Source organism: Emys orbicularis, chromosome 6, assembly GCF_028017835.1.
Source record: "Emys orbicularis isolate rEmyOrb1 chromosome 6, rEmyOrb1.hap1, whole genome shotgun sequence".
Classification (NCBI taxonomy): Eukaryota; Metazoa; Chordata; order Testudines; family Emydidae; genus Emys; species Emys orbicularis.
This window is the reverse complement of record NC_088688.1, coordinates 46,696,218-46,720,070: the sequence shown is the minus strand read 5'-3', so window position 1 is coordinate 46,720,070 and position 23,853 is coordinate 46,696,218. Positions and strand designations below refer to the sequence as shown.

At 40.8% G+C, this 23,853-nt stretch overlaps 1 protein-coding gene across 3 annotated transcripts in view; it reads left to right on the top strand.

Moving 5' to 3' along the window:
* The first annotated feature begins 5,258 nt into the window (after window positions 1-5,258).
* SV2C (synaptic vesicle glycoprotein 2C) overlaps window positions 5,259-23,853 on the top strand; it is a 144,049-nt gene continuing 125,454 nt past the window's right edge. For 2 of the 3 annotated variants that reach the window (XM_065406577.1, XM_065406575.1), the window contains exon 1: window positions 5,259-5,838. In XM_065406577.1, the coding sequence (XP_065262649.1) occupies window positions 5,259-5,838 (580 nt within the window). The remainder of the gene's footprint in view (window positions 5,839-23,853) is intronic. The other variant, XM_065406576.1, reaches the window with a different exon arrangement.

Sequence of the window (23,853 nt, the reverse complement as noted above, 5' to 3'; positions counted from 1 at the left end):
CATTACTGTACAAGGCAAATAATATAAATTAGGCTTACACATGACATGTCTATCTTTGATTTACAACTAGGTAGAATACTATTCAGATCCCACCTTTGGACATGAGGTGTGGTGACTTAGAAACATTGGTACCTCCTCTTCCTTAAATTCATGTATTTATCCTTTAATTGGATTTACCTGCCCTCTGAAGCAAATACCACCCCTGTGACTGCAGAGGCTCCTTTAACAGCAATACCAGCATAGTTCCTCTGTGAAGGGGAGGGTAGCATTCCAGTGGATGTGAGCTCTGCAGGGGCCCCATAGGCACAAATAAATAAAGGTGGGCTGGGGATGAGACTGGAGGATCCATTGTTCCACGACTCCTCTTTTCTCTCTCCCTAGGAGGAGGCAGCATGTAAAGGTCCAAGGGACTCCTGCTGCTTCAGGGGTTTCCCCACATCCCCCTTGTGGAGCATGCAGATCAGTAGTCAAACTTTTTGCTATGTAAGACCCTATTCCAGCAACACACACAAGCACACGTGTAACTTTAAGTATAGAGGGACTACTCACATGCTTAAAGTAACACGTAGTTTTCTGGATATAGGCCTTTGTCTCATGTGAATTGTGTCACATATAAAATGTTAAAGAACTTGAATACAATTTTGAAAAGCATTCTATTTCAATATGATATCATAGTACATAATATTTTTCTATTTCTCCTTAGTCATTTTTCATATCTGAGACAACTTGCAAGAAAACAGTAGATTTTCTCTCTAAAGCCTTGTCGACAAAACAGTGGAGGTGTACACACTGAAATGCCCCTCCTGCCGATGTAACTCCTCTGCTATGCCGACATAATAAAAACACCACCATGAGAGGAATAGAGCTTATGTCAGTGTAGTTAGGGCAACAGTGTCTGTGTAGGCACTGTGTTCTTTACATTGGCTGTTGGCTGTCATTCTTGTCAATTTCAGGGCTCCAGCCATGAAATTGACAAGAAAGCTGGCTCTCTGGCTGCTGCCTGGTCTCTGCTCTCACCCAGGCTCTCAGCTTGGGCTGCCACCCTGGCTCCCTGCTGGGACTGGGAGCCCTGCTGCCCCCAGGGTCCTGACTCCCTGCTTCCCGCCAGGAGCAGCCGATTGAACTCCAGGCGCAGATCTTCCCGCCAGAGGAGAGAAGCTCTGAGCGGCTTTCCCCCTGTTCCTGGTAGGGAGCGCGGAGACGAAAAGCTCCATGACACTGCCCCCTCCACCCACTCCCAGCTGGGAGCAGGAAGGCGAGAAGCCCCGGGTGGCTGCTGGGCCCCTAGTGCGGAGCTGCATGGAGCTGAGAGCCCTGGCTCTCGGCCCCAACACTGCCCCTCTTCAGTCAGTGGAAGCGCTCCTGGTGAGGGGACACACCACTGACAGACGGAGGGTAGTGTGGACATCAGCCACCACAGTAATTAATGTTACGTAGGGTGACCAGTTGTCCCGCTTTTAAAGGGAGAGTCCCGTATTTAAGCCCTCCTGAAGGTGTCCCACTTTTTCTTAAAAATGGGCAGATTGACCGGTATTTTCTGTCCCCCTCCCACCAATCAGTAGTGTTGGCCAGATCTCCGTTCGCCAGCTGCCCGCCCACCAGCGGTGAGTCGGGGGAGGGGGCGGCTCCAGTGGCCGACAATGGGGGGTGGGTGTGCAAGGCTGGTGGCGGGGCAAAGGTGCAGCATGAGGCCAGCTCTCAGCTCTCACCCCCCCGGCACTGGCTGCGTGCTGTGGTGGCTGGTGAGTGTGGGCAGGTGCCAGGCGGTGGCCGATTATGTGTCACCTCTGCTGCCCACCCATCTGCCTTTTATGTACTTCCCCTCTCGCTGTCCTCTCCCTGCTTTGCCCCTTGGTCCACGCCCTGCTGTTCCTCCATATCCCCTACGGCAGGTCGCGTCCCACTCCCAGTGCTGTGTGGAGAACCAGCTCCTGGCGGGAGCGCTCAGCTCACCAACAGCCTGGCTGGCAGGCTCCTTCCTTCCCCACTGCCTCTGGCTGGGCTGGCGCCCTGGGAAAGCCCAAGGCCCTCCGGCCCGGGACACTGGCCTGGAGGAGCTGAGCTCTGCATGTGCCAAAGCCCAGCACAACGCTGGCATGGGGGAGCCTCTCCTCTCCTCAGCTAAGCTCTGGAGTGGCGGGGAGGAAGCAATTTCCAGCCTGTTCACGCCTTGAACCTGCAGGCTCCACAGCAGCCCCTTTCACCCACCCACCCCCGCTCTGGGTCTGTCCTGGGGGCCCAGCCAGGCATGGAGGGCAGAGAGCACTGGGCAGGGAGGGTTAGGTCCATCGGTCACCTCCCCTATGTAAGGGCTTGTCTTCACTACCAGCCTGGATCAGCGGGTAGAAATGGATCTCTCGGGAATCGAATTATCACGTCTCGTCGGGACGCGACAATCGATCCCCGAATCGATGCGCGCACTCCACCAGCCCAGGTAGGAGTAAGCGCCGTCGACGGGGGAGATGCGGCGGTCGGTTTGCCACCGTCCTCACAGCGGGGTAAGTCGGCTCGGATACATCGAATTCAGCTACGTTATTCGCATAGCTGAATTTGCGTATCTTAAATTGATCCCCCCCCCCCCAGTGTAGACCTAGCCTAAGAGAGGTGTATGGGAGTGTGTGTGTGATCTCTCCCTGTTTGTGTGTATGTGTGTGTGTGTGTGTGTGTGTGAGAGAGAGAGAGAGAGAGAGAGGGTAGGGGTGCGTGTGTCACCCATCCCCGTTTGAACCCTAAAGCCTTAAAGATAAGAAGGTAAATAAAAAGAATCCAACTACGCAGTATTTCTTTTTAACAGGGGCTCTGTCAACCTGATGTTAATTTGAATGTTTGTACTGCATAGTTTTGATTAATTATCGTTGAACTCGCTTGAATATGGGTAATTATACCAGGCATCCCATATTCAGGGGAATATGGTCACCATACCAATAATGTCTTTTGAGGGAGACTTTCAAAGCTAAAGAACTTTAATGACAGCAGTGGCCTTGGCCCAATAGACCTACTTAGGAGGAACAATATGAGTCTAAAATTAGGCTATAGTTTTCCATCATAAATATTACATTCTTATTTTTTTAAGTGCTCAATTTTTCTGCTGGTGACCGCTTTGGTTTGCATAAAACATTTGAAGGGTACTCTGACCTTTGATTGATTTGAGGAACATTCAAAATGTGTAAAATTAATGTAGACTGAGGGAATAAAAAGAAATATAGAGAACTGTGGTGACTTTTGGTAATATTTATGAAGGAAGTCCTAACATTTCTTTTAGTTTCATTAAAACATATTGATTTTTAAGGTTAGATGCACATTATATTACTTCAGTTTTTTCTGTTATTAAAATTACTGTGTCCTATCTTTCATAATGCATTTTATAATTCTGCCTATGCCCCAGAACATTGCCAATCTAAAAATGGATTTCTGAACTACACTTTTAAGGATAAATATTTAGTACAACACATTACTTTAAGGGTGGATTTTAAAAAGGAATCAGCATTGGTTCAGATCTACTCCCACGGAGCTCAGTTGCAAAACTGTCATTGACTTTAGTGCGAGGAGCAGAGTTAAGCCGATACTGAGCACTTTTGAAAATTCCACCTTAAATGTAAAATACTCTTTATTTTTAAAAGGCCAATTAGTAAAACATTGGGGGGGGGCAGGAGTTTAAACCATTATTAATGTAAATGGTTTAATGAATCAAATTGTTTTCAACAAAAACAGTAGTTATCTTGGTTTTAAACATTCCTATGCACTGTTTGTACCCCAAGCACTGCATGCTGAGGCATGAGAACCACTGCATGAACTACTTGTTTATGCAAACAGCAAAAATGAGGGAAAATAATTGAATGTATTAGAGATAAGGAAGGGAATTTGATTTAAAAAAAAAGAACCAAACATTGGCTTTTAATCTGACCGGTTCAGTTTTTAATTTATATCAGTTTGAGTACTTTTTCAGTCATATATTTCTTAAAGCAAAACTTCTTCAAAATAACTTTCTTTAGCCCCTTCCCGTTTATAGTATATGCTAATTTTAACTGGAGGGAGGCACACTTTAAAATCAACTTAACATAAGACCCTGTGGAACTCCTTGCCTGAGGAGGTTGTGAAGGCTAGGACTATAACATGGTTTAAAAGAGAACTAGATAAATTCATGGAGGTTAAGTCCATTAATGGCTATTAGCCAGGATGGGTAAGGAATGGTGTCCCTAGCCTCTGTTTGTCAGAGGGTGAAGATGGATGGCAGGAGAGAGATCACTTGATCATTATCTGTTAGGTTCATTCCCTCTGGGGTACTGGCCACTGTCGGTAGACAGGATAATGGGCTGGATGGACCTTTGGTCTGACCCAGTATGGCCGTTCTTATGTACTAAATCACTTAGCTGCTTTGGAAATACCACCCAACGTGATTAAAGGCATTAACCACAGAATGTTTCATGGCCTATGTGCAATTAGCTAATGTTCTCAGTCCATTTCCTTAGTTCAGGTGTCAACATCATTACAGTTTAAAACTGGCACTAAGGATTGAGGGCATGATTTAACATCTATTGAAGTCAGTGGAAGTCTTTCCATTGATTTCAACATACTTTGGACCAATCTTTGAATCTTTATGAAGACTGGACTACCCTTTCATCACTAGATGTGGCTCCTCCGGATCAAAGTTGAAGCACATTGATGGGCTAATATGGGGAAGCTTGCACAGCTGATATTTGTAAATAGACTTATGTGTCCATAACTGTTCATCTGTTCACTTTTCACAAGCATAAATTAACTTCTTAAAAAATGACATTGTGGTGCGATGTTCATCCCTAACATTTTTTTCATAAATTGGAAACACGCAATGTTTATTTTAAAGCACTAGTATAGAGATTTTTTTCTTTCAGACTGAAAATTAATGTTGGATGAGACACCAGTAGACAATAAATTCCATAGTGTAGGGAAACAGGGATTTTCTTAAGAGCATTTTCTCAATAACATTCAAAGAAAATGTATGTATACCATCTTTGGAGCCCTTTGTTATAGTTGTGGAAATGCAGCCACTGAAAGCTGTAGCTCCCAAACAATTATTAATATGGTACTATACCAGTGTGAAGGAGCATCTAAGAGGGAACAAAATATAAATAAGGATATTCTCTTTTTATATTTTGCAGATATCTTGTTGAAGCTGAACATGTTCTCGCATCTCCACTATTGACGTCTAGCGCAGAATAGATATTCCAGACAGAATCAATAGATCCATTTGCAGTAGGACCATCGTACATTAATACAAGATGGAAGACACATACAAAGACAGGACTTCATTAGTGAAAGGGGCTAAGGACATTGCCAAGGAGGTGAAGAGACAAACTGTAAAGAAGGTGAATAAAACGGTAGACAAAGTTCAGGATGGGTATACGCAGAGATCCTACAAACAATTCAAGGATGAGGAAGATGATGAAGACTACTATACACAAGGAGGAAATTATGATGGAGAAGCCAATGATGATGAAGGGTCAAGTGAAGCAACTGAAGGGCATGATGAAGATGATGAGATTTACGAGGGGGAATATCAGGGAATCCCAAACATAGGGCAAGGCAAGGATGGCATAGTGGCCCTGCAGCAGCCCATCCATGATGAATATAAGGACCGTCATGAACTGGAAACAGAAAGGAAAGCTGATGAGGAGGAGCTAGCGCAGCAGTATGAGCTGATTATACAAGAGTGTGGACATGGCCGTTTTCAGTGGGCCCTCTTCTTTGTTCTTGGAATGGCACTAATGGCTGATGGGGTAGAGGTTTTTGTGGTTGGATTTGTGTTGCCCAGTGCTGAGACAGACATGTGCATACCCAATTCTGGATCAGGATGGCTAGGTGAGTCAAATCTATATATTTCTACTGTATGACAAATTACATTTGTAGTCTGTCTACTTATTATTTTGCCAACACTAATGCTTGTTAAGAAAAATAATTTTTTTCTTCTATTAAATGTGACTTTGCACGTCACTAAATGTATTAGATGGCTGAAATGCATTTAATGAAAACAGTAATTTTTTTTAATTTTTTTTGTTTTTTACGGTCAGTCAACAAAAGTAGCTACACAAATACTGTTGAGATAGTCCTGGGTGTTTTCTTTTTCTCTGTAGTCTAAGGGCTTGTCTTCAGGATTTTCTGCATGGCAAGCGGGGTGTAAATCTACAGTCCACTAGCTTGCCACACAGTAACTGGCTATGTGGATCTTTCGTCAGCACAATAGAAGTTCTGTAATGCGCTTTGACCTACTGTTGTTTGAAATTTTGCTTTCAATTACAGCAATAGACATCCAGAAGAACTATATTAAAAATGTGATCTGATGAGTGAAGCTATTCTGGATTTACCCTGGCGTAAATGAGTAGACTGTGACCCTACAATGTTAAAATTATTTGTTTCTTTTATCTTTATAGCGCATGATTTTGTTGAAACTCTCTCATTTTCACGTTAGCTCAGTTTTGCTACTGTTTTATTTCTTGTCCCTTTGTTCCTGACTGTTTTGGAACTATCTGAATTTCCTAAATGTTCAGCATGTAAAAATTAGACTGTCCTACAAAATGTAAGTAATGACAGAAGCTGTCTTACTAAGGTATTTAGCCTATTTCAGATGGAATTCTCAACATTGACGCCAATAGTTTACTCTCTAGGTTTTAATACAGTGAATCAGATTCTGTTCTCATTTACACCCGTGCACCCTGACTGGCTTCTTTAGGGATGCAGGGGTATAACTGAGGGCAGAATTTGTACCAATAAGCATCCTTTAAGACAGTCTTTGCTTTTATATTAGTTGAAGGCTCATATACTTTGTTGCTAGAGACAAAAGACATTAGTTATTTGTGTGGTGCTAAGATTAGTCTTTCATTAAAATTAATGAAGACATCTAATTGATGACCAAGATAGATGGCTGAATTCATACAACAGAGCAAGCTACCTGGCTTCTTCCATAGCAGCTAATTCCAGCTGATACTTCTCCACCAGAGAGGTCATGCTGCCTATATCGTCTTCTCCTGGGGCTCTATTTCACATCTTGGCAGGAGGTGCTGCCATGACGGGAAGGTCCACTTTTATTACAGCCTCAGTCATCGTTCCCTTCTCCCAAATGCCTTCTCCCAAATACAACCCTGCCATTCCCTATGGGTTCCCACATTTTGAGCATGTTGCCCAGCAGCCAATTCTGGCTTTATTTCTTCCCTCCACTCAATCACAGTAGAGGTTGCTGTGACCATCATCACCCCCACGTGTTTCCCTGACCACTGGTAGCTGGGGCTGATGTATTTCTGTAACATACAGACTGTCTCCCTCTTGACTGCCCATCTCTTTGTCTCTCTCGCTTGGTCTTCAGGGATTTTCCCTTCCCACCGACCTCATTATGGAAGGACATACCCTTTTACTGTGTCCTGTCTCTCCGCTCTAAAATGTTTGGGTGGACCCTTACTCTGGGACCTTACCCTCCCATGCTTCTATTTTTTCTTATACGTCCCCCCACAGTATGCATACTTCTCCCTCCGGCACTCAAATCTTCTGTGCCCTGTTCTGCCACATCAGAAACACGCACAGAGATTACTCTCATGTAGGAGGCAGTGGTCTCCCTGCCAGCACTGCTGGGTCCCAAACCCCACCATCTGTACCTTCCACTGCATGTCCCACTCTGCCTTCTGCAGCTGCCACTGTTCCTGCAGAAGAACTGCCTATGTCCATTGCAGTTGTTCAGACATCAGATGAACAGCTTCCTCCAATTGCTGCACTGTTGCCACGTCCTTCCTTAATAGTAGATGACTCTGTCAAATCCTGCCAACTATGCCAGTTGTAGTGGACTGGCCACCTCTTGTGTGACCCTGCATGGCCTAGGGTCATGCTACAGGCAGCCTGCCTCAGTTCCCCCTCTTGGACTGTTCAAGAAACATAGACTCTTTTTTGTTCATTCCCATCCTTTCTTGAGTTGTGCACTATTAACTTTATTTTGAATGTTTGTTCATTTTTCAAGTCCAGCCAAAAGTTCACACAAACAAAAGCTTCTCTTTCTCCTCCCAGGACTTCCTGCCTGGGGCCTTTCCTGCTTTGGCAGGCCACTTTCTGGCCCTACCTGGCTGAAGTTTGAGCCCTAACTGTCAGGACTCTTTGCTAGAGCCTGCTCACTCTTAGCAGTCTCTAATCCCTGAGCGTTGCCTTCTTCTGCTGCTCTTCATAGGGCAATCATCCTGATCTCTGCCAGGTGTGGCTCATTCTGTACTCAAGGTTGGCTACACTGTTACAGTGACATTAAAATGATTTCTGGCAAATCTTAACTAAGATTCATTACAGAAATGTGTATGAATTTATTCCTCAGAAATTATGTAGATAGAAACCTTGCTTGTAAAGTTAAGAAAACAGAACACACTTAATACTTAGATAGTTATATAGTAGTCTCATGCCTCAAATATGGAAATTACAATAAATGTTCCTGTATCTTTTTGTAGTAACAATATTAGATTCTGTGTTATATAATATTTATTTGGTAATACCTCTTTAAAAGATTAACACACACAAGCAAGGAAAATCAGAATTAAGCCTGCCATTGCAGCCTTACCTTCCCCTAATATGTACCAATGACACTGTGACCCCTTGGGTCATCATAGCTATAGGGCCCACAAAAACATAGTGATATTACTTGCCCCCTAGCAAAATGCAAGTGCTGTAGATTGCAATACTACAATGCAAGTGGTGAGCATTATATTTATATCCATTATATACACAGCTTGCATAGATGGAATAACTATATCCCCAGTGATATGTAGTATTCTTCAATATCATGAGACTCTGTGGCAGAAGCATTTTAATGGCATCATAACTGGGCCTTCACAGACATGCATTTCCATTATTTTGCTGTTATAAATTCACATCATGATCACATCCTAACTGGGTCTTTTTAGACAGACCTTAAAATTGTTTTACTATTATAATTTCATAACTTAATGGGATTGTTAATGTTGTTAGGATTCTAAAGTTATGGCACCAGGGCTAAAAGTTGATGCAATTATTAGGAAGAAGATCTAAGAAATCCAACATATTCGTTAGACTCTAATTTCTGTAGAAATGTTTTCAATGATTTTCTTTCCATTGCCCAGTAGGTAGAAACTTATGTTTCTTGGAATTGCACTCAGTGCGGCAGCAGATACACTCAAGCTGATGTACTAAAAATATTTTCCCTTGAGGCAAAGCCTTCTCCTGGGAGTTCAAAAAGACAAGAAAAATACAATGTTTTCTACTGACACTAAGGATAAAAAGATGTCAATCTGTTTCCCACTGAATGCTTCCTGACTACTTTAGCAAAATCACAATGGAATTGCCTTCCTTGTAGATTCAAACAGAGCATCTTAGCCTCAGTTTATCAGATCACTCAAAGGGAGAAAGTGTACTAGCCTGCCTTATGGGCAGTGTTATTGTGATTTTGCTAAATTCAAGCTGGTGGACTGAGACCAACATAGTGAGGGGCAGAGAGAAGGAGGGGCCATGATATCACCTCAAGATGATGTATAAAGCCCAAGTATCACACACAATATCATGTAGTCAGTCTATGTGAGATCTCATGCTTTTCATTGTAAGGGGGAGAATAGAAAGAGATGACTCATGAAGGAGGAAACCATTGTTTAGTTACACATACTGTGATTCATTTATTATAATTTATTATCGGAGGAGCTGATGGCAACCATTTATGTTTACGGTGCCTAACACTTTCTGTTATAAAAGATTCTTATGACCTTTTTAGAGAAGCTCTTACACCTCCAGTGTTTGCAGCAGTTCTTCGTAATTTGGCAGGGAGAAAGCCTTTGGACTAGAGAAGTGCCTTCTCTTTGTTCCAGGAAATTCCATTCATGTTTAGCTGTTATAAACTGTTGACAATTGCCATGTCCAAGCGCATGCTTCCTTTGTCAGCAAAAATGTTGGTAGCTTGCCAAAATAATAATTGAACATGAACATTCTAAAGAAATGGGCCCATGCTGACACTGCCACCTCCACAGCCACAGACACTGCACTGAAAATCCTGAAAACAGACAACTTGTTGCTGTCAGAGGAACTGTAGTGTGGAGTGGAAGAGGCGAGAGCTAGGTCATGCTCCCCTTAGCCCCATCAAGTGGCACTACATGGGACAGGAGTCCACAATCTCCTTCAGCAGGGAAAAGAGGGAGCCAGTCTGAGCTCCCCCTGACCAAATGCTGGATCCAGTACCTGGTGCTAGCAGTCCATTTTCCCCTGCTAGAGTACACCTTTCTCTTGCTACAAGCTAATGTCTGTAGCTCAAGCTAAGTTGCAGTGCTGAAGGCCTAGAATTCAAATCTTACTCATGTACATAATAGAATTAGTGTTTACCTTTTTCCTTAAAAGCCCTATAAACTACTTACAAAAAAAACCCCTATATTAAAAGAGTGTTACATAGATTGCAAAGTCAAGCACATGAATGTTAGAAAATGCAAGAATTTATGTTGCCCATCTGACCTTAACATGGCCCCCTTGTGCCTATGAATTATGATAGTCTTTAATTATACACTATTTTTTCTACAGGGTCTATCTCCCCACCGTCTCATTCAATGTCTAGGTAGTTCTTCAATATTTTTTTTATCCTCATCACTCAATGTGTGGCCACTTCCTTATTTACTGCACACCATCCAAAGCAAATAATACAGAATTATTAATTTCTCATGGGTGTCCATCAGGCTAGTATCTAAGCGCCTCACAAATGCTAATGAATTTATGTCTACATCTGCCCAGTGAGAAAGGAGGTTTTGGGAGGGGTGTGTTGTTGTTTTTTTTTTTTTTTTTTACTGATGAGGCCATTCAGTGGATCAGGCAGAGCTAAGGCTTGGTCTACACTTACCCCCCAATTCGAACTAAGGTACGCAACTTCAGCTACGTGAATAACGTAGCTGAAGTTCGAAGTACCTTAGTTCGAACTTACCTCGGTCCACACGCGGCAGGCAGGCTCCCCCGTCAACGCTGCGGTACTCCTCTCGTCTAGCTGGAGTACCGCAGTCGACGGCGATCACTTCCTGGTTCGACTTATCGCGTCCAGACAAGACGCGATAAGTCGAACCCAGAACTTCGATTCCCAGCCGCCGAACTAGCGGCTGGGTGTAGACATACCCTAAGATTAACACTAAATATCTCCTGACTCCCAACACTGTGCTCATTTCCCCCATACCATTCTGTCTTACTGCCAGAGGAACTGACCATCTACCACTATTAATAACTGAATTGAAATGTATGCTCATCACTTAAATCAAGCCCCATGTGTATCAAGTTGGACAGCAAAAATATGAGGAACACAAAACTAGTGGCCATCTGCCAAAATATTGATTAAGTGGGTAGCTCAGTAACACACAGGAAGGCCACGTCAGAGGCAGGGATAGATTAAGTTCTCCTGTGTGGTATTCATCTATCTTACCACAAATGCATCATATCTCTTCATGTGGTGCCCTGCCTCTTTCACTATACACCTTCAGATTTTTAGACAAATGAGACTGAATCCTAGAAACAGCCTCCTTCACTCCACAGCCGTGATTCTTCCCAAGAGCAGGTTCATCCTATGCACTGACTGAAGCAGGACTCCTGTGTAAAAAATAGCATGTGATCATGTAATTAAAGACTGTATCATAATGCATATACACAAAGGGACAGTTTAAGGCTGCATGGACAATCTAAATTCTGGCATTTTCTAATTTTTGAATGTTTGACTTTGCAAACTTAATGTCTTTAATGTCATTTTTGTATGTATATTAATGTAGATGCAGATGTATTTTCAATGGATCACATTCACAGCTCAGTGGTAAGTCAGTGCCTTTAATGGGAGTTGTGTCCCTTTTATGCTAGGGATGAATTGATCCTAATATTTTAGGGTATAAGATACTGTGAAAATGTATTTGTTATTCAGTTATATAGTGCTGTTTATGTACCCTTCCCTGCATAAAGTGTAAATGTGCCAAATAAAATGAGTCTTTGCCCCAAAGAGATTAGAGGAACAATTCCATACAATACAAAGCAATATATGGGACAACAAACACACAGTTTGAAGTAGAGCTTCATGGAACAGGTATGTTTTCAGGACATTTGGTTTTTTTAAAGGAGGAGAATACCAGATTTCAGGCATTTCAAAGTCTCCGAGGCAGAGTGAAAAAGCGCATAAAGTTGGAAGTGAGTAAAAGAAGCAAAAGTGAGTGGTAAAAAGACAAGTTAGGGTGGAGGGAAGAGAATGGTAGGGGATATATCACAGGTGGGAGTAAGTGTTATGCAGAGCCTTGAAGTCAGGATCAGTAGCTTAGCATTGATGTGGAAGAAAAGGAGAAACCAGAAAAGGGACAGAGTGGTAGGAAGGGAATAACCTTGATACCTTCTTTTGGGATAGGCTGGAAATCTTTCCATACCAGCCTTACTTTCAAGTTAGTCTTTTTTTTTTTTTTTAAGAAAAAATATTTTGTAAAATGTTAAAAAAAAAAAATCTTATAGTTCCAGCTATTCTATAATAGTAAGAAGTTTTCAGTGTTAGTCAGTTCCATACTCTTATATTGCTAGAATTGGAAAGTTTTAAAAAAACAACAACCTCAAATTGTAATATACGTATATAAAATGGCTGAGTTTACTAGTTGACTAGTTTAGATAAAATAATTGACCTGATCATTCACCCATAGGAGAGCCTGTTTTTGCAGTTCTGCACCCCTAAGAGGCTTGGATAAGTATCCAGAAGTTTACTTGCTTAATTAAATGAGATATCCAAACCCTCTAGGAAGCCATTGCTGATGACTTATTCATGGACAAGGCAGATCTCATAGTTGATTGTCCACGAGAAAATATGACTGGCCCAATTTTTCTGTAGCCAAAAGGAGTGTGTGTGTATTTTTTTAAGTTGAATCTGTTTTGGAGGCTGGTCTTGTGGTTAAGGAACAGGAGTGAGACTTACGAGATCTGCGATCTGTTCCTAGTTCTGCCACAGACTACTTGTATGGCCTTGCATAAGTCTCTTCATCACTGTGTGCTCTGTTTCCTTATTGGTAAAATGGGGATAATATTTCCCTGCCTCACGTGGGTGCTGGGAGTGTAAACCCATTAATATCTGTGAGGTGCACAGATACATCAATGGTGAGCACTACAGAAATCTCTCAACGAAATTACAAGCTATAGTAGTAATCACACAAGAACGTGAAAATCCGAGGCATATGGACTGACTGGTACATCTGATCTGAAATAAAAACATGAACGCTGGCCTGTCACCTCAGTTTCTTTGTAAATGGCACAGAATAATAGCAGCACTTCTTATTGCCTGTGGGCAGACCCATTCGATAGCATGTACCCTGAAACAGGTGTCGGACCAGTTGTCATGTTTAGTTTCTGGTAGGATGTGCTGCTCAGTGAATTCACAAGAATTTGGTCAGCAGCTCATCCAATAAGCAATAAATAGTTCCATTTTGCTTGACCAGCTTTGGTTTTTGTTTGTCCAAGGCTGCTGTCTGACAACTAGGATTTTTCCTAACTTGCCTCTGAACTTTTTTACAACTGTCTAATATATTTTCCTCTCTTTTTTTTCTCCTGGAGATAATTTTTTTTCTTCCTTGATGGTCTGAAGCATCATTGCTGTTATCACCAGTATCAGCATAAATCTAAGAATACGGTTTGTTTAGTTGTGTCCCTTTTACTGGCTGGATTGCAGCAGCACATCAAAAAACATTAAGGGCTAGATTATCCCTGGCCCTTGTGAGGGTGAGCAGCAGAAGAGGGCTCAAGGAGCTTTCTTCGCATAAGGGGACCCTCACAAGGACTAAGGGCAAATCATAGTCTCTGTGCTCAGAATAACAGTAGAGATTGAAGAAGAAAAAGATCTGGTGAAGTTCCAGAAGGGTATTCTCCACCCCATTCGAATTTGTAAGGTAGCTCATTGCGTGTTACTTTCCACTACAGTAACTGACTTATTTATATAAAAGCACACTTGCACGTGTGAGAAATGATAAGACATTTCCTTGCTTTTTAATTTTCTATTTTTTAATCTTTGAAAGAGGCAACAATGTGTGGGGGAAATGGGTCTGCACTATGGCAGTGTCTTCAAGGCTTTTGATGACAGCGGATCACCAGAGAGAAATGATTTATTTTTACTTTGCATGACAGATATCTAACTGAATTCCGTAGAGACTGAAAAAGTCACCAAAAATGTCTTCACTGACAGTAATTTATGGAAATAAAACAAACAGCCCCAAAATGCTGTAGAAAGATATTATGCATCTCTGAGGATTCAGAGGTTCAAATTGCACTATAGGCCTGCATCCAAAACCAATTTTCCAAGCATAATAAGTTTAGCTTCTCTTTGCTCTATTGCCCAATTGTTGTTTTCACTGTGTTGAAAGGTTAATGCTATTCAGAATGAATCCTGGTGTTGTTTAAAGGTTAATTACACTTCAGCTGATGTAGTAGTAGAATTTCTGATTTTTTCTAAGGAACACAAAGTTATGGTTAAATGTTTTCTTTCAATCTGTAATCACAGAGAATACTTTATATTTAAAGAATAAGGTGAAGAGTTATATAAGTGTAAATGATGTAGGGTTGACTAAGTCACAGCATCTTTCTCTCTCTCTGAGCGGGTGTCTCATTATTTATATTTGTCCACATGTATTCTGTTCCCACATCCACAGTTGCAAACTACTAGCCTGCTTTGCAAGGTGTTGAAACATGTGACCTGTCTTTTGCAGATTCTGTTTAATTCTTACTGTTACCTGGTGAGATGAAGTGTGGTCTGTTGAAAGATTTTTCTGTGAGCATCTTAGATTTCTTTGCAGCATTTGCTGTGATCAAAAATCTAAGATAAAATACCCTTCAGCTGCTTATGGAAGGGCTTTTTTCTTCTTTTTGTTTTTAAAGTATTCTGAGTTATTTAATGAGGGTGACATGCTATAACCAACATGATCAGTTATTTTCATTGACTTCTGTTACTATGATTTTTAATTTTCTAGTTCTGTACTAGAATTCAGAATTGTAAAGTGGAGAACTCTCTCACTCAACTTGAGCCAAGCTTCTATCATCCTTGGATGACTTGTAGGCATCCTAATGATTCATACATGAGGGTAAATGCAACCATAAGGAGATAATAGTGCTGGGATTGGGAAGGTGAACATCCAAGGAGAGTTTACTTGAGTCATCAAGATGTTTACTGAAACCTCACAAATTCAGTATCAGATATTACCTTGACTTAATGTCTTCCCCAAAGCTCATCAGAACGTACTTGAATTAAACAGGGTATTCTCAAGAGTGAGGTTCAAAAGTGTGTGAGAAGGTTCTAAACAGATCTTGGAGGTCAGAGACACTCTGACTCCATTTTGCGACCAACAGGACAAGATGTCGGAGACTTTCCTTAGATTAGGATTTAAAGATGTGATGTTAGTCCATGTTAGCTAGCTCAATATAACTAATACCTTCAGGGGCGGCCCGTCCATATAGGTGAACTAGGCGGTCGCCTAGGGTGCCAAGTTAAATGGGGCGCCAAATTCAAGGGGGGGAAAAAAATCAAATTAAAAAAAATAATAATAATAGCAAAGATGTCATTATTTCAATTCCCATGTGCATACGGAGGGAATATGAATTATAATTCATTTCTCTACATTTCTGAGAATTTATTATGTCATATCTTTTATTTATTGCAAAAATAAAGAATATTTTAGCAAAAAAAAAATTCAATTTGCGACGTAAGGTCAAGATGACCCACTCCACAGTTTTGATAAGCAATAACTCAGCCACAATGAAACACATCCGCCAGCGGCAAGAGCTGCAATGCTAGTGACACCTAACTCGAATATACATCAAGGTCGCATAGCCGGAAATTCATGTAGAGCGGAGATATCGCGAGTTGATACATGTCAAACAGTCATTTTAACACACGTCACCGGTAGATGGTTAAGAATCGAGCGAATACTGTGGAAAATTGTGTTTCTTGGTGCCAAAGAATAAAGAATAACGTCTTCAGCATTATAAATCCACAATATGAGTATCTTTAAGCGTTCTTAAACCTTAGCATTATTTTCGGGCTGTATAATTATGAACTTTTCTTTGTTATAACTGGTTCACCTGTAATAAATAAGGTCCATAAAAGTAACAGCATTAACGCTTAATAGACTACGAAAGTGATGACGTCACACTCTAAGCAGGTAGCCGTGAGGAAGGGGATTATTTTCCAAACAACCGGTGTCCGGTTATAACGTCGAAAAAGGTCATTTTGTTTCCGTGTAAATGCTATAACTAACTGTTTTAATAGGTAAGTGAGTGTATGTTACCAAACATTGAACCTTTAAGCAGTGAAAAGATGTGTTGGGATGGTTGCAATGTGGTTTAAATCGCCAGCCATGTGATGTGTCAGCCATCCTTAACGCTATAATGCTTGCAGTCGGGAGCACAGTACATAACAATATTCAAATGCCCCATGGCAGAAAGAGGAAAAAGAAAACCCTCAGGAGCTGAGTATCGTAAATGAAAGGCTGAGAAGGAAAAGGACCAAGCAAAACAGCAGGGATCCTTCCTGAAATATCTTCTCTTTAATCCAAATAAAGATGGAAGCAGTTCACAGCATCCAGATGAAGGAATTTTACTTGGAGAGGTTAGCTCACATCCACAAAAAAGCAGTTTGGAAACTCAAGATGATGGAAACTTACTTGTAGATGAAGGCAGCTCACAACATCTTCATGGCCCAGATGTGATGACAGTGTGTGGCAAATTCTTGTGGAACATGGACCTGAACAAGTTCATGAATTTCCCTTCCCTAAGGATGGAAATAAAAGAAAATTCTCTGCTCAGCATTGCAAGAGGAAACTCATTAATGGGGAGGAAATTCATCGAAATTGGTTACAATATTCAGTGTCGAAGCACTCTGTGTTTTGCTTTTGCTGCAGGTTGTTTAAAAATCAAGCAATTGTACATCACTTACTGAAAATGGTTCGAAGGACTGGAAAAACATATCTTCAATTCTCTCTTCACATGAAAGAAGTACAGAACATTTGGAATATTTTCAAAATTGGAAAGAACTTGAATTATGATTGAAAAAAGGAAAAACTATCGATGAAGAAAATTTACGTGTGATCAAGGAAAAAGAAGAATATTGGCAACAAATATTAGAGCATCTGATTACTTTAGTGAGAGTTCTCGGTGGGCAAAATTTAGCATTCTGCGGCCATGATAGAAATAAAAAATGATACACTCCAGGTAATGGAAACTTTTTAAAATTTGTTGAATACCTAGCTTTGTTTGATCCAGTCATGAAGGAGCATCTACGTAAAATAACTGATCATGAAACACAGGTTCATTACTTAGGAATAAATATGCAGAATGAACTGATTCAAATCCTAGCAAATGCCATTAAAAAAATTGTAAAAGCTGCCCATTCTGCAAAATACTTTTCGATAATACTGGACAGTACACCAGATGTGAGTCATGTTGAACCAATGATGATTGTCATTCGTTTTGTGGCTATGGAAAAGTCTGCAGATGAAGATAATGTTGAAGTGCTCATAAAGGAACATTTTTTGGGTTTCGTACCACTGAAGGAGACACCTGGAGCATTTATGATTGAAACTATTCTACAAGAGCTTGAAACAATGTCATTATCTGTTGAAAACTTACTTGGCCAAGGCTATGATAATGGGAGTAATATGAAGGGTAAAGACAATGGTGTGCAAAGGAGAATGATGGAAATCAATCCTAGGGCCTTTTTCGTTCCTTGCAGTGCGCATTCTCTGAATTTCGTTGTCAATGATGCTGCTAGATGCTGTTTGGAGGCAAGCAGTTTCTTTGACCTGGTGCAACGTGTTTATGTGTTTTTCTCAGGCTCAACACACCGTTGGGAGATTCTGACTCACCATGTGAATTCTCTAACTGTGAAACCACTTAGTCAGACAAGATGGAAGAGTTGCATTGATGCTTTGAAGCCTCTTCGCTATGAACTTGGAAACATTTATGATGCCCTAATTGAAATTTCTGATGATACTACCTTTACTGGATCATCTGGCAATATGGCCCATTCAGATGCAGAAGCTCTTGCCAATGGCCTTTCCAAGTTCAAATTTGTGACTTCACTCATTTTTGGTATAATATCCTTTTAGAGATTAACCTCACTAGTAAGCAGCTTCAGGAAAAGAACTTGAACATACATTCTGCTATTCAAAAACTGCAGCAAACTAAAAATATTCTGGAGGAATTCAAAAGTGATGAAGGGTTCGAAAGAACACTGGTAGATTCTCTCGAGATTGCTGAAGAAATAGACTTTCCGACAGAATTTGAACCAGAGCCAGTTCGCATTCGGTAAAAGAAACAGCAGTTTTCGTATGAAGGACGAGACACACCCATTCAAAATCCAAAACAAAGGTTCAAAGTGAATTTCTACTTCGCAGTCCTCGATACTGCTATTCACTCGGTTGACGAAAGATTTCAACAGATGCAGCAGCTAGAGTCAGTATTTGGCTTTCAATATGATATCCACCGCTTGCAAAAGAAAACAGCAAAACAGATAAGAGAATTTTGTATAAAACTGGAGTCGGCATTGACTCATGAAAATTCAAAAGACATTGATGCTACAGATTTGTGTAGTTAGCTTCAGGCTTTTTCAAGATGACTTAAGAAACATTCCACTCCTGAAGAAGTACTGAAGTTTGTTTGTGACAATAAACTCAGTTTTCCAAACATTTTTATAGCTCTACGCATTCTTTTAACTTTGCCAGTTTCTGTAACTAGTGGGGAACGTAGCTTCTCAAAGTTAAAATTGATAAAAACATATCTGCGTTCAACGATGGTGCAAGAGAGACTTGTTGGACTTGCCACAATGTCAATAGAGCATGAAATAGCTGGAAAACTGGATCTAAAAGAACTAGTGACTGAATTTTCAAAACTTAAAGCAAGAAAAGTCATGTTTTAAGAGCACAGAGTGTTTTTTATTCTGAGTGTTTTGTAAATACAGGTTAAAGTTCATTGAAGAGTTTTCTTATTTCTTTCTATATTGGATGTGGTGGTAATGGCAGTTAAAGCAGGATAGCGTAATGGATGATTTTGGATTTGTAATAATAAAAATTATAATTAACATTTTAATGCATTTTTATTTTAAATCAGACTGAAATATCATCTAGCCGTCACGTACAAATCTATTCTGAAAATTTCGTGTCTCTATTTTATCTGATCTCAGAAACATTGGTTGGACAGACGGATGGACGGACAAACCGAATAATTAAGCCTCTGTTTAAAAAAAATGCTTAAAAAACATTAAAAGGAAAAAAGGGGCAAAATGTTTCCCAGTTTACCAAAAACCTCAGCCTAGATCCCCCCCTGGGGGTTTGGGAGCGCCGATTGCATGGTTCGCCTGGGGCACCAGTTGCTGGCAGCTAGTCTAGGGCCACCCCTGAATACCTTCTAAAACTCTAGTCAGGACAAGTTGTACTTTAGCACATGTTAAACATGGTCTAACATAATTCTAGTCTAGAGAAATCCTGGCTTCATTGTGAAAGGATAGGCTGCCCAGGGGACAAAGTGGCAGGTCAGAAGTGGCTACGATCTCTGCTAAAATAACAGATAATTAGGTTTATTGAGAATCTTCTGTACTTTTTCTATAATTTAAGCAAGTGTTAGCATCCCAGCCCTTAGTTATTTAACAATCTAACCTAATTTTATATTCTGTGTTTACTGAATAAAATAAAATTTTCTTTGGTTATTTAAGGAAACAATTGTCTGTGACCTTTAGAAGAGTTCATTATTTATTACTTATGTACAGTCATAGATATGCATGGTGCTTTGCAGAGGAAAAATAAAATAAGCTAAGAACATCAAGGGGAGACAACTACATAGGATTGTGATGGGGAAAGACAACATAAAAATCAGGTCAGTTCAGCTCTTACTGCATACATCTTGATGGTTTGCAGTTTCTTAGTTACTTGTCTTCATTTCAAAGGGTATTGACTTTGAACTCACTGGCCTGACAGAAAAAGGCTGACTTAATGAAGATCTACCACATAAAATTGTGCTGCCAGCAGCAGGGACACAGCCCAAGAGAGTTAGACCAATTCAACCTTTGACAGTTGCATTAGGTCTAATTAATACAAAGATGCTGCTAATGAGGTCACACAGTTTTTCTTGCTCCCATCACTAGTAATATTAAATTTAATCCAGCTGAAAAAGTTGCTTTAAAAAAAGCTGCTTTGCTGCCATTCAGATTTCACTGTTAACGTTATGGTACATATTTAAGATTAGTTACAAAAAAAAAGGGGGGGGGGAGGGGGTTGGTTTTGCTACAAACATGTCAGCCACCAGGAAAACATTCCTTGTACAGTCTATCAGCAAAGGAGGCCTGAATGTGACTATATTTGTGGCAAGCATTATTACTTTTAATATTTTATAGTGTACAGAAATGCTTCTCAGCATTCTAGGCCCCAGTCCCATAAAGCTACTCCATGTGATTGAACCTTACCATCCACCCCGAGCTGCAGTGAACTCAGTGGGGCTACATACAGGCTCATTAGTTTGCCTATGTGGATTGAGGCTTACTGCCAAGTCCCAGGAGCGACGCCAGGGTTTTTGCCGCCCTAGGCGGCAGCGCTCCTCCTCTGAGCATTCAGGGGGCCTGGGGTCTTTGGCGGCGGGGGTCCTTCTCCTCCGTGTCTTCGGGGCACTACGGCGGCGGGTCCTGGAGCGAGTGAAGGACCCGCCGCCGAATTTACGCTGAAGATCCGGAGCGGAAGGACCCCCCGCCACCGAATTTCCGCCGAGGGCGGCAAAATGCTGCCCCCCAAATCCTGCCGCCCTAGGCGACTGCCTAGGGTCGCCTAGTGGAAGCGCCGGCCCTGCCAAGTCCATATTGATTTATCCATCTAACGTCCTGATCCTGCACTCAGACTTAACACTGAGCCCCCGTGCAGTCCCACTGGCTTCTCTGAGGCTCTGTCTGGATGCAGCAAAGTGCCAGTGTGCAGTGAATTGAAGGACCGGGATCTCAAGGTATTTAGGTATCTAAAGATGCAGATAGGCCCCTGGTGGGATTTTCAAAGGTGCCTAGTCACCTAACTCCTATTGAAATCAGTGGGATTATCTTGTACTTAATCAATTTAGCCCCTGCATTTCAATTTATTTCCAGAAACAGGCTTCATGGGTGCAGTGGAAGGAGGCTAAACTAAATTTCTCTTGATCTGGTGGATCAGTTAGGAAGATCTTGAACAAAATCTCATTTCAAATTTTCCTTTGATTTTTTTTCAATATGTTCGATGCCACACGTGTTTTCTAGTAATTAAGTAATTTTTGGTTCTTGAAACTTGAAATTTCTTGAGCCACACTGAACAGATTTTTTTTTAAAGAGACTACTTTAGTATGGAAGCTAAACATTGTATCTTTGTTGATTGCTGGCTACGTCACATCTTTTTTTTTTTTTTTTTTACCAGTTTTAAAGAAATGTGATTGTAAGTCTGAGCAGAGATATTTTTAAACTAAGTTTACTGGTTTGGATTTTTTTCCCCATAAATCCACAGGAACTTGTTCTACTAACCTTACACTGAATAGTACCATACTCCGTGAGTAGCTTCACTGAAACCAATCAGTCAGAAACAGGCCCAGAATTTAAAATCCAAAGTAGTTTCTGCTAGTTTGAACTTTTGTTTTCATTTTAAGAATGCAGTTTGGGAACCGATAATGTAGTCTAATTGTTTTTGAATTTAAAAAAAAAGCGGGAAGTGTAAATTGCCCAGATATTAGTATTTAATAATTACCTACTGAAAGTGAGCATGTGGTTGTCTCCCAATTCAATTTCAGTGATATTTACTTTGGACCGCACACATTGTCCACATGTCATTGTACAACTGACTGGAACACCTGAGTAAATATTCAGCATTTCTTTTTAAATAGGTCTGAATAGTAACTGATATTCACATAACCGTTCCTGTGTAGCAGATGACAAGACTTCTTTCTGCTAATAAAACTAGTGTTTGGCACACCCACTTTTTTTTTTTAAATATCTCATACGCCGTTATATAGAAGTGTGAGGTTTGTTATGTATAGCGATGTATAGATACTGGATTGCAAATACCTGAGAATTGGCTTTGACTACTGTGATTTGGTAACATTTTACAAACATTTGCATCTGCTTTGCACTGATATAACTGGCTACACAAGGTGCAAGGCAATGGGGAATCACACCCAATTTGTACTTTTACTTCTAGACCCTGCTGGTGACAACTGTGTTCAGAGAGCGTTGTAGCTGCAGAAGCACTGTTTTGCTCCCAACATGGATAGAATCTTAGTTCTCTCTGTCACTACGGTGTATATGATAATTCTGCATTGGACTAATATTAAAACTCTCATTTTTTTCTGATGGCTGAAATTTGGTTCTTAGTGTGAATGATAGTTTACCCTGAGGTAAGCATAGTTCTTGAAAAGATTGGTATATAGGAATGGTTTTAAAAATCATTTTATTCTCTGGAAATGTGTCTAGGTTAAGAATGGGTAGTGAAATTGTGGCAACCCTTAGGATGTGAGGAATCTCATTGAAATAACAGTGGGAGTTCATTGTGCTTGTGCTTAATGGTAGTAATAATTCTTGAGGTGGTAATAGAAATTTCTAGAAATATAATTCTATTCCCTGAAATATGCCATGGATATTCCCAAGCAAGATGAAAATTTGCTACAAGTAGAATTAATACTCTATTTCTTCAGATGAAGGCGCTAAAAATACAAACACTATCATGTGCATTGTTTATCTTTGACACAGCTCACTTGCTTTCCAGTTTCACAGTTAGAACATTCTTCCTGCGATGTATGCTCAGTTTGGCCATCAACCTTAATGATGTGAGAATTCTGCCTGGGAGGAAAAAATTAAGATAGATCCTCAGCTGATGTAAATCAACCTTTTGTCATTGAAATCAATGGACAAGGGGTTTTTTGTGAAGTGGTTCTTGTCTGCTATGAACTGGACTGAGACTAAATACATGTCACACAGAACAGTGGACCTGACACAAGGTAGTGATTATGGTCAGATTTGAACCAGTAATGAAGTGCGGTATATCCAATTCTCTGAGCCACGGATGCTCAACATGAATATCCACCTTCTCTCTCTCTTCCTGCAGCCCCCATTGGCCAGTGGGAGCCGCGATCTGCCGAACCTGTGGACGTGGCAGTAAACAAACCGGCCCGGCCCGCCAGGGTGCTTACCCTGGCAGGCCGCATGCCAAGGGTTGCTGATCCCTGTCCTAGGTATTTTGAGAGTTAATCGCATGAGTTAACTGCGATTAATTGACAGCCTTAGTTAAAAGACAATCTAAAAACATGATTTTTGATCTTTTGTGGTTGGCAATACTGAATTAAGTTAATTCAAACACCATAAGGTGTTTCTCCTCCCCACACTTGTGTCTAAAGTAGTTAGAAATTGCTGTGCTCCTTTTTCAGACAGAGTCGGTTATTTTCTGGCTCTATCTATTCCACCACAAATCAGGACTCTACCATTCACATCACATAGAAATTTACAATCTGTACAAGAATGGCGGAAAGAAAGAATCGCCTCCCAAAGGAAAAGCCTGAGGGCTTTGGTGATTTTACACATTTAATTTGGCTTTCTCCTCCACTTTTTTTTAATCTCTGCTGTCTAGGCTCCTCTGGCTGAAGATATCTGACTGTTTAATGCATTAGGTGTCAAATCTAGTTTTTAAACCAAACTGAATATTTTTAACACAACTTTGAACTCTCCCCAAGGTCCATGTTTAGTTAATTTTTCAGTGTAGATAAATCATGGTCTACAAGTCCCCACTTATCAAAATGGTGATCTTTATTATCTGATTCTTCTCAGCTCCTGAGCATCACATCTTATATCAAAATTTATGTTTTGAAATGAGAGGACATAAG